Genomic DNA, 15,015 nt, shown 5'->3' on the forward strand with positions numbered 1-15,015 from the left:
TTGCAATTTGGTGCATGGGGAAGCGAAACCCGAGTGCTGCTGTACAGCTTCTTCCCACTGCCTGGTGGGGGAGGAGAGGGGGGGGTCTCTGGAAAGGGGGGGTGTAGGGAGGGTGCGGGTTCTGCTTCTGCCGCAGGAGAGCTCTGGATGACAGATCTGGGGCTTCCCAGAGGAGGGAGGAGTTTCTCCCCTCCCCCAGTCACAGAGCTGGAACGCAAGAACATAAGAAGAGCCCTGAGGCTGGATCAGACCAAGGGTCCATCTAGCCCATCACTCTGTTCACACAGGGGCCAACCAATAAGCGGGACATGGTGCAACAGCACCCTCCCACCCATGTTCCCCAGCAACTGGTGCACACAGGCTTACTGCCTCGAATACTGGAGATAGCACACAACCATCTGGGCTAGTAGCCATGGATAGCCTTCTCCTCCAGGAATTGATCCAACCCCGTTTTAAAGCCATCCAGATTGGTGGCCATCACTACATCTTGTGGCAGTGAGTTCCATAAGAGACAGGAGCGGTGGCACCTCCAGCTCCGACCGTCCGGAGCCCCCTCCTTTTCGACCGTTCATGTCCTCGGACCAAGGAGGTCCCCCATCAGTAGCACCACCACCACCAATGGGGAGAACGAAAGGAGACACACACACACACACACACCACGGTTGGTGCCCCACAAGGATGAGGAAAGCGTCGTCTGCTTCCAGCCATAGAAAAGGAAACCGTTTGACCTGCGTTACGGAAAGAGGAAGGACAGCGATGTTTTTCTCAAGCCCAGGAGAGAGAGCACAGGAAAGCACCAATGAAAAAAACCGATCTTCTGTAGCGTCATCAGTCACTAGCAGTCGTGCACTTGGCTTGTCCTGTATACGAAGATAGGTTTTGGGCTGCAAAAGAAGACAGATGAAGCTCTACATATGTTTGTGTGTGTGGATTAAACACACACACACACACACCGTTCCTCCATCTGCCCAGTTAGGTGGGCTGCAGGCAGCTGAGTAGGGGCTTCAGGGTGGAAGCCACGTTTTCAGCAGGGAGGGGTCAGTCAGTCTCCTTGTTAGTCTGATAATCTTTGGGAAAGAGCAGCCCTGAGATACCCAGCAGCAGAGCTTGTGACCTGGGATTTGGGGGTGGGAGAGAGAGGGGGGGCCCTCTCTCAGTGACAGAGTTGGGCTTCCCTTGTGGGGGGCTGGCAGGCTGACTCAGTGCCACTCCTCCACCCAGGGTAAGCTCCTCCATCCTTCTGCCTTGGGGCTGCTGCCTCTGGCCTCCTCCACCTGGTGGTTTTCCGGGCATTGGATGCCTTGGGATGGATCCAGACTCCATTGCACCAACAAGACTGGACTCCGGCGAGGGCCAAGGGCTCCACACGTGTCAGCGTGGGAAGGAGCCCCCTGGAAGAATCCTACCCCAAATCCCTGAGGGTGGAGGGGGTCACCGTGTGGAGGTCTACTGGGGAACAGCTTGGCCAAGTAGTCAGTCACCCAAGACCCCAGAAGCTGCTGAGAATCTTTTGGGTTTCTGTGGGGTTCATTGCTTTCTCATGGCCAAAGCTTCCTTTATTGGTGCTTGCCGTGTGCAAGGGGCTGTACAGAACGCAGAGGAGATGCAGACCTCACCCCCCACCCCTGAGTGCAATTGGTGGGCGAGAGAGGCAGGAGGAGCAGGAGGAGCAGGGGTCCCGTTGGCAGCCTTCAAACATAAGGAGTCTACACTGCTTGGCTTTGGCTGCGGTCAGAGGAACGTTTTCCAGTTCTCCCAGCAGACCGTGAGTTCAGATTCTGTCTGCTTCTCAGGCAGTTCTCTGGGACTCCTTCACCTAGCAACAAGCTGGTCAGCCCCAGGGCCTTTTTCCCATTGGCTGAGCTTGCCCAGAACCACCCCCCAGCAATCCCTTGGAGGGCAGGACGGGGCTAAATTGGGCTGCTCTCGCCCTGCTGTCCCCAAACCTCTACAGTGTGTGTCCCACGTCTGGCTTTAAGGGAGCTGAAATGGCAGCAGAAAGAGGCCAAGAGCGTTTCCCTGGGTTCCCCCACCTGTGTCTGGGGCTGCTGCTCCTGCTGGGTGCTGAGCTGGGACGAGGTAAGAAAGTGGGGACACCAGCCAGGGCTGGGCAGAGTCGGATGGGGATGGGGGAACACACGGGACACTTGGCTGGAGGAAAGAATTGGCAGCAGGTGAGATGCATGGACAGGGAGGAGGCACCGGAGAGCGACTCCTGTTCGCTTCAACAGCCAGACTGGGAGGTGGGATGGAGAGAGAAGTTCTCCTTCGAGCAAAATCCCTTTTCTTGCCCCCTTAACCCCGTGGTTTAGCAAAAGACAGTGTTGCCCCTCGTCCACGTGGCTGAGAACCCTTCAAACACCTGAAAAAAAGGCTCTCATCAGATCGCCTCTCTCTGGGCTCAACTTCCCCAACTCCTTCCAATTTTCCTTTCCTCTTAGCGTCCAGTCCCACCCCCACTTCTTCTTTCTGACTAACCCCCCCCCATCCAGTGGGGCTTTGAGAGATGCTCGCTCTCTCTCCAGCTGGGGGCTGGGAGCAACCTCCAGTTCCTCCTGGCCCTGGGCTGCTCCCCTCCCTCAGTGATCAAAAGACTCCACTCTGGGGTCACTGTGAGTCTCCTCACATGAGAGTGTTGTGGGGTGGGGGCTTCCTAAGCCAAGGCACCCAAAGAAGCTGGATTGGTAGGAGATTCAAGACAAATAAAAGGAAGGACTTCTTCACACAGCACGTAGTTAAACTATGGAATTCACTACCACGAGATGTTGTGAAGGCCACCAATTTGGATGGTTTTAAAAGGGGGTTGGATAAATGCCTGGAGGTGAAGGCTATCCATGGCTACTAGTCCTCATGGCTATGTGCTACCTCCAGTATTCGAGGCAGTAAGCCTATGTGCCCCAGTTGCTGGGGAACATGGGTGGGAGGGTGCTGGTGCACTCATGTCCTGCTTGTGGGTCCCTGGTTGACAATTGGTTGGCCCCTGTGTGAACAGAGTGCTGGACTAGATGGACCCTTGGTCTGATGCAGCATCTGGGCCCTTCTTATGTCCTTATGAGGAGGGGAACTCCCCAGTTCTGCTTGTCTCTGCAAATTGCCAAATGGTCCCAAGCGACACAGCTCTGCCCAGGCGCAGAGAAGCACCAGTGAGAATTCGCTTTTCAGCTGCGTCATCAGTCCCCAGGCAGAAGGTCCCGTGGATTGTGCAGATGGAGAAGATCTCTTGCTGCAAAAGAAGGCAGAGGAAGGCCTATATATGTGCATCTGGGTCGGTGCATTAAAGACACCCCCCCATCTAACTTTATTAGATTGTAAGCCTATGCGGCAGGGTCTTGCTATTTACTGTGTATAATCTGTACAGCACCATGTACATTGATGGTGCTATATAAATAAATAAATAATAATAATAATAATAATAATAATAATAATAATAATAATAATAATAATAGTTCCCTCTAGGTGGGCTCAGGTGGGGCTCCAGGGAGGAAGCCACATTTTCAGCACAGAGAGGCAGTCAGTCTGTCTGTTACTCTGATGGGTTTTGGGAAAGAGCAGCCCTGAGATGCCCAGCAGGACTTCTGACCCAGGTGGAGTAGGGGGAAGAAAAGGACCCTTCTTAATGGCTGGGTTGGGCTTTCCTTGGCCCCTGGTGGGGGGAGAGCTGTTACTCAGGCTCTGTGTCCCTCCACCCTCATTACACACATACACACACTCCAAGTCAGCATTTCGCTCCTTCGACTCTGGGCTGCCCTCCACCTGGTGATCTTCCTGGGATGGGACCCCTTGGGATGGATCCGGACTCCATTGCAACAAGGAGGCCAGGCTTTGCTGAGGGCCAAGGGATCTACAATAGCTAGCACTGGAAGGAGACCCCTGGAAGACCAGATCCTCCCAGAGTGCAGGACACGGAATAACAGGCTCAAGTTAAAGGAAGCCAGATTCCAGCTGGACATCAGGAAAAGCTTCCTGACTGTTAGAGCAGTACGACAATGGAACCAATGGCCTAGGGAGGTGGTGGGCTCTCCCACATTAGAGGCCTTCAAGAGGCAGCTGGACAACCATCTGTCAGGGATGCTTTAGGGTGGATTCCTGCATTGAGCAGGGGGTTGGACTCGATGGCCTTGTAGGCCCCTTCCAACTCTGCTATTCTATGATTCTATGAGTCTATGACCTCCCCTTCCCATCCCAACCCTAAAGACTTATGGAAGGGGGTCTCTGTGCGGGAAGCAGTCTTGGCAAGTCCCCAAGCAGCCCAAGTGAGGAGAAGGTGCTGAGGAGGGGGGAGGACTCCCTTGGGCCTCTTGGGGAGGGGCCATTCATGGAGGGGGCGCTCCTGGCTCTCCCACAGTCAGACATCTGTTTATTGTTTGCACGGTGCAGGAACAGAGGGGTAAAGAGGCAGCCCCTTCCCAGGCCAGAGTGCGACATGTGGGCAAGACAATGCCCACATGGCATTGGACTTCTAGAGTCCAGAGCCTCCCCTGCTCCACTCTGGCCGGGGTCCAAGGAAGGGTCTCTTTCAGCTCCCTCCAATGGACCCTGGCTGGGCGTCCAGAGTCGATCTCCTCTTTGGGCACATCACTGGGACTCTTCCACCCAGCAACAGCCTGGTCACCACCGGGGCCTTTTCCCATTGGCTGAGAGTGCCTGGGTTTTCCCAGAGCCACACCCACCAACCCTCTTGAGGCCAGGACTGGGCTGAATTGGCCACCTCTCAGCCCCACTGCCTGCCGCGTCTCCTTCTGAACCCCAGATCTTCATTGTGTGGGTCCTACATTCTGTTTTGAGGAGCTAAAATGGCAGCAGGAGGAGAAGAAGGATATTGCTGCTTTTATGCTTTAAAATTGTTGTATATTTGTTTTTAATGTTCATTGTTTTTAACTTTTGTAAACCGCCCAGAGAGCTCTGGCTATGGGGAGGTATATAAATGTAATAAATAAATTAAATAAATAAATAAATAAAGGGGAGTACTGATCCTGATGGGTGCTGAGTTTGGGCGAGGTCAGAGGAGGTCACCTTAGGGGTACTCAGAGGGGCACACAGGTGTGGAGTCTGGCAGGAGTGATAGCACTCTTCAAATACTTAAAAGGTCGTCACACAGAGGAGGGCCAGGATCTCTTCCCGATCCTCCCAGACTGCAGGACACGGAATAACAGGCTCTAGTTAAAGGAAGCCAGGGGGTTGGACTTGATGGCCTTATAGGCCCCTTCCAACTCTACTATTCTATGATTCTAGGGGGGCGGAATGGTCAGGGAGGAGGCAATCCACGCCCTGTATTTTGAGCAGCCAGAGTGGGACACCAGAGACTTCTGCAGAGTGTGTGGAGAAGTTTCCAAGCTCAGAGGGACGTCGCGTGGGGGAAAATACCCGCTGCTTCAAGAGGAGTTACTCAATTTTCCAACCCTCTACCCCACCTTTAAAGAGGACGCTCCAGGGGGGTAAAACACAAAATCCCCATAAAAGAGATCTGCTAATTTGACCAGATCCCTCCTCTCTGCAGATGGTGGAGGTTAATAATGTCTCCCTTCGTTGCATCTGGAGGAGGGAGGCAACAGGCCCTGAAGGCCCAATGCGCTCTTGGTGGTGCATCTTCACTGCCGCAGGGTTCCTGCTGGTGTTGAGGATGGCTGCATGTCCCCCACGTGCTGCTGCTTCAAAGTGTTTGGGATGTCTCTCTCCCAGTGAGGAGGAACAGATTCATTTTCATGGGTTTCCATGCTTGTTTCTTTTCCATGGATATGTTAAGTATTTCATAGAATCATAGAATGGTAGAGTTGGAAGGGGCCTACAAGGTCATCGAGTCCAAACCTCCTGTATTGTCCATTTTCATCTTTTCCCCCTCTGATAGGTATCTGAGAAAAAACACATTATTAATTAACTGTACTATTATTGATTACTGTTACCATCAATATGGGCAAAGGGCTTATGGTCTCCATCAATAAAGCACAGTCCTGCCCAACTGAGCTTCTGGGTGGGGGGTGTCTTCTTCCTCCTCCTCCATCCCCCTTTGCTCCACTTCCACCCACTGGTCCTTCCCTCCATCTCTCCGTCTGCAGGAGAGGACATCCTGTCACAGGTGGCCTTTGTCCAGAGGACCCTCGAGGACCCCAAGGGCCCCGGGGAGTTCATGTTCGAGTTTGACGACGACGAGATCTTCCACGTGGACCTGGAGAAGAAGGAGACCATCTGGAGACTGCCTGAGTTCAAGGAGTTCACCAGCTTCCAGGCCGAGGGCGCCCAGGGCAACATCGCCGTCCTGCGCTCCAACCTGGACATCCTCATGAAGCGCTCCAACAACACCCCTGCCGAGAACGGTACCGGCCCTGGGGGAGGGGCAGACGAAGGGGGGTCTCATCCAGTCCTATCCTGGCACCCGCTGCTCTTCCTTTCTTGGGTGATGCTGAGAACTTTGCAAGCCCTTCTCAACCACCTGCCTAGTGGTGGTGGGGAATCTAAACCCTTAGAAAATAATGAATAATGGACAGCAACGTCGTTTTGTTTCCTCCAACCGATGAAAGTTGTTCGGAACATGCGATAATTGTATGTGCCTAGCACAGAACCCACAGAACCCACACCTCCTCCTTCTCACGGCTGCCTCTTGACCCTCTCAGTAGGCAGGCAGACCGGCCCCATTTCCCACCAGGACTTCTGCCCCACCAGAGTCATGACCTTTCCATTACAGGGAATCTTGGAATTCACGGAGAGCCACTGAGTTAGGTCTGCGGGCGACACTTTGGAAGCAGCTGGAATCGAACCATTTGGAGTTTTCTAGGGCACAACTTTACTACCACTTTAGACTCTCCGGACCTTTTTTTTTTTTCTTAATGGGGAAAATCTGTTAATGGGGGAGGGGGGAGAAGCAGAACAGCAGCACAATCTCCTGGAAAACATGGGCAGGAGAACGTGGGATGGGGGCAGGGTGGGCGGAGAGGCGGGTGGCCTGTCGGAGGTAGCCCTTCTGCAGCCTGGCTCTCCAAAACACAAACTCTTCTCCTTCCCCCCCTTCCCAGTTCCTCCGAAGGCGACGGTGTACCCACAGAAGCCGGCGGAGCTGGGGGAGCCCAACGTCCTGATCTGCCTGGTGGGCGACTTCTCTCCCCCCGTGGTGAACATCACGTGGCTGAAGAACGGGCAGGTGGTGACGGAGAGGGTGGAAGAGACGGATTTCTATCCCAACAAGGACAACTCCTTCCGGAAGTTCTCCTACCTGACCTTCATCCCCGCCAGGGACGACGTTTACTTCTGCCAAGTGGAGCACTGGGGGCTGGAACAGCCCCTCGTCAAGGAATGGAGTAAGCGGGGCGGGGGCTCTCTTGGAGGGAGGGGAAGGAGGCAAGCACGGGCTGAGGGGGAGGTCGCACATGCACCTCCACGACCACATTCAATGGTCCTTCACGGAAAGGGAGCAGCCATCAGAGGCCATAGGACAGGGCTTTCATCTTCAAATGCAAGACTTTGCCATGGAGGGAGGCAGTCCAGACACCCCACTCCTAGCGAACGTGGCATAAATCCACGCCTTATGAGAAATGTATTTGTGAAGTGGTCCTTAGAGACACCACACTCTCTGTTGAAACCAGGACTGGATTAACTAGGCCTGTGCTCCGCTCCGTTTCGGGTCATAGAAGCGGGAGTGGAGCGGCCTGATTCGCCTCCGCCAAAGGCGGATCCGAATCGGGTCAGGGGAGCTGCGGATCGAGGCGAAGCGGTTTACCTCCATCCTGAACTCTGAACACAGGTAAGTGGGGGGAGGGGGCTCACCTGGCGCCACCAGCGCCGCTGCAGTCCGTGTGGCGATGGCGGCAGAGCCAGGTAAGGGGGCAGGGGGGAGGGGGCTTATTCGCGCCCGATCCGGAAGTTCCAGATCGGGCCATGAAGCAGTTCAGGGGGTCCGTGCACAGCCCTAGTATCAACGGCACTGTGAGGGTGCTGGGAAGTCTATACAAGAGATCAGTATAGATTGACCCTGTAGTCCTGCCTTAAGAAACCTTGAGAAATGTGGGGGCTTTGGAGCTCCCTAGGAGATGCACGTGGTTGGGAGCTCCATGGAAAGGGCAGCTCAGTCAGGGTCATCCCTGGGACCCTGCGTGCTCCTCAGCATCCTTGTCGGTTCAAGTGAGGAGCAGAAGGCTCAGCCGTGTCCACGGCGGATGCAGCATCACAGGGGCGGAAAAGGTGGCGGAGAGTCGGGGTCTTTCCGCCACTTTTGTCCTCCTGACGACCCCTCTGCACCCCTCCTGTCTCCCCTCTCTCAGACCCCAACATGCCGGAGCCCCTCCCGGAGACAACGGAGAACGCGGTGTGTGGCCTGGGCCTGGCCGTGGGCATCGTGGGCATCATTGTGGGCACCGTCCTCATCTTTAAGAGCCGGCAGATGAACGGAGGCAGATACCGCCCGGGGCCCCTGTGAGTTCCAGACGCCTGCAGGAGGCCTTAAATGTGGTGGGGGGAGGTTCACGTTCCTTCCCACAGGGCGGGGGAGGGTCTCTCATGGTGTCGCCATGGCTAGAGCGACAAGGGGCAGATCTGTGCCATCCGTTTCCTCTTTCGTGAGGTCTAGCAGCCTCCTCCTGCGAGATCAGCAGGAGATTGAACAACCACACTGCTTGTCTTCGTGGCGCCCACATAGGCTGGTTCCCAGTCATACCTGGGAGGCGTCCTGGGGAAGGGGGGGTGCAAGGGGGAGGGGTGTGGTCCAGGCAGAGGGGGAAGCAGGAAAGAAGCCGTGGAAGAGGAGGGTAGAGGGAGGGGGGGGGAGAAACCATAGATGAGTCCATCAGGAGTTTGAGCAAAAGTATGAAAGAAGTTCTGTGTCTTCCCTGGGGGAGCAGAGACCTTCCAAAGCCGCACCTTGTATGTGGTGCCTGGTTGTTTCAGATGGGGGAGGTCTTCCTCCTTTATTTGGGACCTGCCCCACCTCTGTCCCTGAGGGTCCTCACACGCCCCTCTCCTTTCCTTCCCTCTCAGGTAAAGGAGGCGCAGGGCTCCAGTTCCGCCCCACGCGATCCGCTCCTGCCTTCATGTGAACTTCCAGGATCCCTCCTCGCCAACGCTGCTCCTTCCTTGGCAATGCTTTCCCCCTCCTCAATCCGCTTGGAGAATTTCGTGGGGGAGGAGTCACTTTGCTGGCGCTCTCTGATTCCCCGCAAACCGAGTCCTGGTCTCTCTCTCCCCAAACGTGTGTTCGCCTTGCAATGGGACAGCAGGGCAGACGACGGCCCCTCAGGGGTCCCAAACAGGGTGGGTGGTGTGCCCAGAGTGATGCCCCAGGGACAGCCCCCCCCTTTGTCAGGGACAAAGTGGTATTTTCCCGATTAGTTTGGCAGTAAAGCAAGACCCTGTTCTTTGATTTCCCAAACGGGCTGCGTTCCGGCATCTCTCCCCAAGAGGGAATGGAGAAGTCAATTCCCTCCAGGAAGCCATGGAGGTGGACGCAGCCTGAGACGCTCCTCCTGCTTCCTGTGGGCTCTCTGAGGAGGCCGCAGTCCTGGTCCCTGAGAAGCTCAGCAAAGACCCTGGGGTGGTCCCAGGGTGGAGCATTTGGGCCACTGCTTCCTGCCTCTCCAGGGTTTTGTTGGGAGCCTGCTCTGGCTATTTGAAGCAAAGACTTGGAAGTAGCCTCAGAGATCACATAGTCCAACCCCCTGATCGGTTATAGCATCCGGCTGGACATCAGGAAAAAAATCCTGACTGTTAGAGTGGTACGACAATAGAATCCATGACCTAGGGAGGCTGTGGGCTCTCCCACACTAGAGGCTTTCAAGAGGCAGCTGGGCAGCCATCTGTCAGGGATGCTTTAAAGTGGATTCCTGCATTGAGCAGCGGGGATTGGACTCGATGGCCTTTAGAGGCCCCTTCCAACTCTACTATTCTATGATCCCCAACAAATGGCTATCCAGATCCTGCGGTGGCCCAAGGGTAGAGCATTTGGGCCACGTCTTCCTGCCTCTCCAGGGTTTTGTTGAGAGCCTGCTCTGGCTCTGGGCATTTCAAACCTGGAAGGTCTCTTTGAGGTCATCTAGTCCAGCCCCCTACTCAGTACAGGCAGCTACAGCAACTCATCACCCCCAGCAAAGGAGATCCCACCACCTCCCGGGTCTGTTTGTTCTACCACTGTCCCACTGTCCCTCTGAGAATGAATCTCCCAATATTTAGCCCAGATTCCCTTCCCTGCAATGTCCACCCCCTTGGTTCTAGTCCTGCCCTTTGGAGCAACAGACCCTCTCCGTCTCCTGCATGGCAGCCTTTCAGACCACACTATTAAAAGTCAGTTCTGTATGTGTTTACTCAGAAGTAAGTCTCCCTCTGTTCAATGGGGTTCACTCAAAGGTAAGCATGCACGGGATTTTAGTATGATGGAAGTAAATGCAGTTGAAATCAATGGGATTTACTCTTGAGTAAGGGAACCAGCAGCTCTCTATTTTATGAACTGGAGACGCTGACTTTTAATAGTGTGGTCACTCAGATACATGAATCTTGTCTCCCCTTCATCTTTTCTTCCTCATGCTGTACTTACGCAGTTCTTACAGCCTCTCCTCATCTAGACCTATAAGAAACTTCTCTCTATGTATTTTTTGAAAGTATATGGCACCCAGAATTGGGCACAGAATTCCAGATGAGACCTGGCCTTCACAGAACAGAGTCAAGCTATTAAGAACATAACAATGCAAGGAGTGCCATGCTGGATCAGACCAAGGGTCCATCTAGTCCAGCACTTTGTTCACACACCGGTGCCTGGCTGCGACAATGGACTGGATGAGGGCTAATAAACTGAGACTCGATCCAGACAAGACTGAGATGCAGTTAGTGGGTGGTTCCTCTGACCGGATGGTGGGTGTTCAACCGGTTCTGGATGTGGTTTCACTCCCCCTGAAGGAGCAGGTTCGTAGCTTGGGGGTTCTCCTAGAACCACCTCTGTCACTTGAGGCTCAGGTGGCCTCGGTGGCATGGAGTGCCTTCTACCAACTTTGGTTGGTGGCCCAGCTATGCCCCTATCTGGACAGGGATAACCTGATCTCCATTGTCGATGTTCTGAACATTGTCGATGTTCTGAACATTGTCGATGTTCTTGTCGATGTTCTAGATTGCAGTAATCTAAATTAGATTACTGCAATGCACTCCAAGTGGGGCTGCCTTTGAAGACACTTCAGAAGTGCAGCTTGTGCAAAATGCAGCAGCCAGATTGATAACTGGAACCAGAAGGTTTGAACATGTAAGACCGACTCTGGCCCACTTGCATTGGCTGCCTATATGTTTCTGAGCCCAATTCAAGATACTGATTTTAACCTATACAGTCTTACGTGGCTTGGGACCACAATACCTGACGGAACGCCTCTCCCGACATGAACCTCCCCGTACATTGAACTCAACATCTAAGGTCCTCCTCCAAGTGCCTACTCTGAAGGAAGCTCAGAGGATGGCAACAAGGGAGAGGGCCTTTTCAATGGTGGCCCCCCAATTATGGAATGATCTCCCCAATGAGGCTCATCTGGTGCCAACATAGTTATCTTGTCAGTGCCAGGTCAAGACCTTTCTCTTTTCCCAGGCATTTAACAGCTGATTTTATAACTGAGCCAAGAATAGTTGTTTTAAATGGATATTGTTGTTTTTATATTTTTGGTGGTTTAAAGTTTTGTATATCTGCTTTAATGTTCATTGTTTTTAACTTTTGTAAACCGCCCAGAGAGCTTCGGTTACAGGGTGGTATATAAAAATAAATAAATAAACAAACAAACAAACAAACCAGCCATTGGCCAGGGATGAACAATCATAGAATCATAGAATAGAGTTGGAAGGGACCTAGAAGGCCATCGAGTCCAACCCCCTGCTCAATGCAGGAATCCACCCTAAAGCATCCCTGACAGATGGGTGTCCAGCTGCCTCTTGAATGCTTCTAGTGTGGGAGAGCCCACAACCTCCCTAGGTCACTGGTTCCATTGTCATACTGCTCTAACAGTCGTACTGCTCTAACAGTCAGGACACAGTGCACGGTGCAGGACACAGTGCAACTGCACCCTCCCACCCATGTTCCCCAGCAACTGGTGCACGCAGGCTTATTGCCTTGAATACTGGAGACAGCACACAACCATCAGGGCTAGGAGCCATGGATCGCTTTCTCCTCCAGGAACTATCATGGAGTTTGCCTTCTTTACAGCGGCCGCACACTGGGTGGACAATTTCATGGAGCTCTTCCACCACAATTCCAGAAGGTTTCTTCTGGTGAACCTAGACCCGACGCTTCATTTAAATGGACCCTAGATCACATGATCTTATGGATTTGTTCATTGCAATGTTAAGCGTTACTAACGGCACACAAATTTTCACTCTCCTGCGAACTTTCCCTTACTTCTACTTCATTGCTAAAGATGTAGGAGATGAGAGTAGGAATGTGTAGGTTAAGCTACTTCTCATGTAACCATTTCCATAGGGTTATGTAGATGCTTGGAAGCTAAAAGTAATTCTACTAAGCTGACTGGATATATAATAACAAAGAAGACTTATGTGATTAGATGATTCACCAATGAGATAGTTATGTTTATATGAGATAAGCCTGGGGGTGGGGAGGGAGTTATCTCTCTGGTGGTGTTAGAGAACTCTGCTGCAGCGTTTGTCTTGTTTTCTGTCTTGCTAATTAGAATAATAAAAGTGATTGGCAGGTCAAAGCTACCTGAGTTGTGTCCCAGTTTCTTGACCTCCTGGTGAGCTCAGGGCAGAGGCAAAATTTGAATTGGGGATGTTTTGACACACCCTTCAGTCTCTTAGCCACTACATCAGGTCACTCTCCTTGGATCAGGCCCCAACCTTTTAACATAAAAATGGATCAGACCAAGCGTCCATCTTGTCCAACACTCTGTTGACACAGGGGCCAACTAGCTGTCGATCAAGAACCCACAATTAGTTCAAATCTCCAGGGCCCGATGAACTGCATCCTAGAGTAATGAAGGCGCTAGTGGAAGAACTCTCAGAACCTTTGTCTATTATCTTTGCAAAATCATGGAAGACGGGTGAGGTGCCGGACGACTGGAGGAGGGCTAACGTTGTCCTTAGCTTCAAAAAGGGGGAAAAGGAGGAACCTGGGAACTACAGACCAGTCAGTCTGACATCCATCCCTGGGAAAATTCTGGAGCAGATTATCAAGAAGTCAATCTGTAAACACCTTGAAATCAATGCAGTGATTATTAGAAGCCAACATGGATTTGTCAGGAACAAATCCTGTCAGACTAATTTGATCTCATTTTTTGATAGGATAACCTCCCTTGTGGACTGTGGGAATGCTGTGGACGTCATATATCTTGACTTCAGCAAAGCTTTTGACAAAGTGCCCCATGATATTCCGATTAACAAACTAGCTAAAAGTGGGCTAGATGGAACAACTATTAGGTGGATTCACAGTTGGCTACAGAATCGGACTCAAAAAGTACTTATCAACGGAACCTTCTCAAACGGGGGAGAGGCAACGAGTAGGGTACTGCAGGGCTCAGTCCTGGGCCCAGTGCTCTTCAACATTTTTATTAATGATTTGGACGAGGAACTGCATGGAACGCTGATCAATTTTGCAGATGACACAAAATTTCTAATCAGTTTCTTTAAACCTGTTTTTTTTTTTCAGATTCGTTTTTGGTTTAAGATAACACTTCTTTGTAAGATTTGTTCCAGACACACACCTGCCACTTCCTCAGAGTAGACCTCCCCAGCCCACCTCCATCGGACAGGGGCTCCATCCCTCAGACCTCCCCTCCTTTTCCCAGAGACAAATCCTGTTGGGCTCCAAGTCACACACAAATCAAAGTATTCTTGTTTTTATTAGGAAGTTTGCCTTCTGTTATGAAAACTGACAACTATTCCTCTGGAATCAAAGTAAAAAGGGGTGAATGATTAACATTTTGGAAACAAAAACATACCCTTTTGCAACTTGGTGCCTTCAAAATGTGCTGTGCTACAAGTCTCATCCTCCCCAATGGCTGTTCTGGCTGGGTATGATAGGAGTTGTAGTCCAACACACTGGGAGGTCTTCAAGCTGCAACAGCACATAGGAAGTCGCCTTCCACAGAGTCAGGCCGTGGTCTGTGTAGCTCACTGTCTGCACTGGGAGGAGGGGATGTGGTGCCCTTCAGATGTGATAGACTACAACTCCCATAAACCCCAGCCAGAAGGGGCTGGGATTGTGGGAATCATAGCTGAAAACCCCTGAAGGGCACTAAAAGGCCAACTCCTGGCCCAGCCCTGCCTGGAGCTTCTGCTGGAGGTTCAACCGGGGACCTTCTGCATTCTCCGCAGGGGATCCATCGCACAGCTCTACGGCCCCACCCTGAAGAGAAAAAGACGAAGGCTTCTCTCAGTGTCCTTCAGCTCAACCTTCCGATTTCCTACAACAGGTGTTTTCATTCTCAGTCCGTCCACTTAGAGTGGAATCCCGCCTTGCATCTCAGCGCTTCAGGATGCTGTTAGGGATGAACTAACTCAGAGAGTGGAGCCCGAAGTGATGGTCCTGCCAGGGGAGGAAGAGACCCTCAGCAGTTCTCTGCTCCTGATCAGAAATCCAGGGAAGGAGAAGACTCTTCTCAGCACTTGGCAGGATGAATCCCCCCACCCACCCCAAAAGAAAAAAACAGAAAGAAATGAAGAGAAACAGGAACAGGGGCGTCGTAGCAGGAGGAGGAAGTCCAGGCTGGGGAGTCTCTTCTTTTTCACCCCCTTCAGTTTTGCATCTTCCAAGGAAAGACATAAAGCAAAAAGCTTCAGTAGCCATGCAAAGAGTTTCTTTCCATGCTGGGGCTCAGAGGTGAAAGATTCTAGCCAATGAGGGCTGGGAGGGAAAAGGCAGGAGAGATTAAAAAAACGTATATTAAAATGCATACATTAAGAGGAAAATTCATATTTGCATGGTGTTGAAGAAGCAAAGACTGTCAGGAATATTGACTTGCCTGGGGTCTCTCCCATTCCCCCTCCCCCTTTTCACACTACAGCCCCTCACAGGCACCAACAACTCACTCAGACTGACCGATGGACCTTCCAGTAACT

The 15,015-nt window shown here is 52.3% G+C and overlaps 1 protein-coding gene across 1 annotated transcript; it reads left to right on the forward strand.

The window, feature by feature from the left end:
• The first annotated feature begins 1,969 nt into the window (after positions 1-1,969).
• On the forward strand, positions 1,970-9,767 carry LOC134396465 (H-2 class II histocompatibility antigen, A-U alpha chain-like). The gene is made up of 5 exons (XM_063122987.1): positions 1,970-2,079; positions 6,054-6,311; positions 7,008-7,289; positions 8,250-8,400; positions 8,962-9,767. The coding sequence occupies exons 1-5, from the start codon at positions 1,989-1,991 to the stop codon at positions 8,963-8,965; spliced, it is 786 nt and encodes a 261-aa protein (XP_062979057.1). The 5' UTR covers positions 1,970-1,988; the 3' UTR covers positions 8,966-9,767.
• The last annotated feature ends 5,248 nt before the right edge of the window (positions 9,768-15,015 follow it).

This window comes from Elgaria multicarinata, chromosome 3 (genome assembly GCF_023053635.1).
Source record: "Elgaria multicarinata webbii isolate HBS135686 ecotype San Diego chromosome 3, rElgMul1.1.pri, whole genome shotgun sequence".
Lineage (NCBI taxonomy): Eukaryota > Metazoa > Chordata > Lepidosauria > Squamata > Anguidae > Elgaria > Elgaria multicarinata.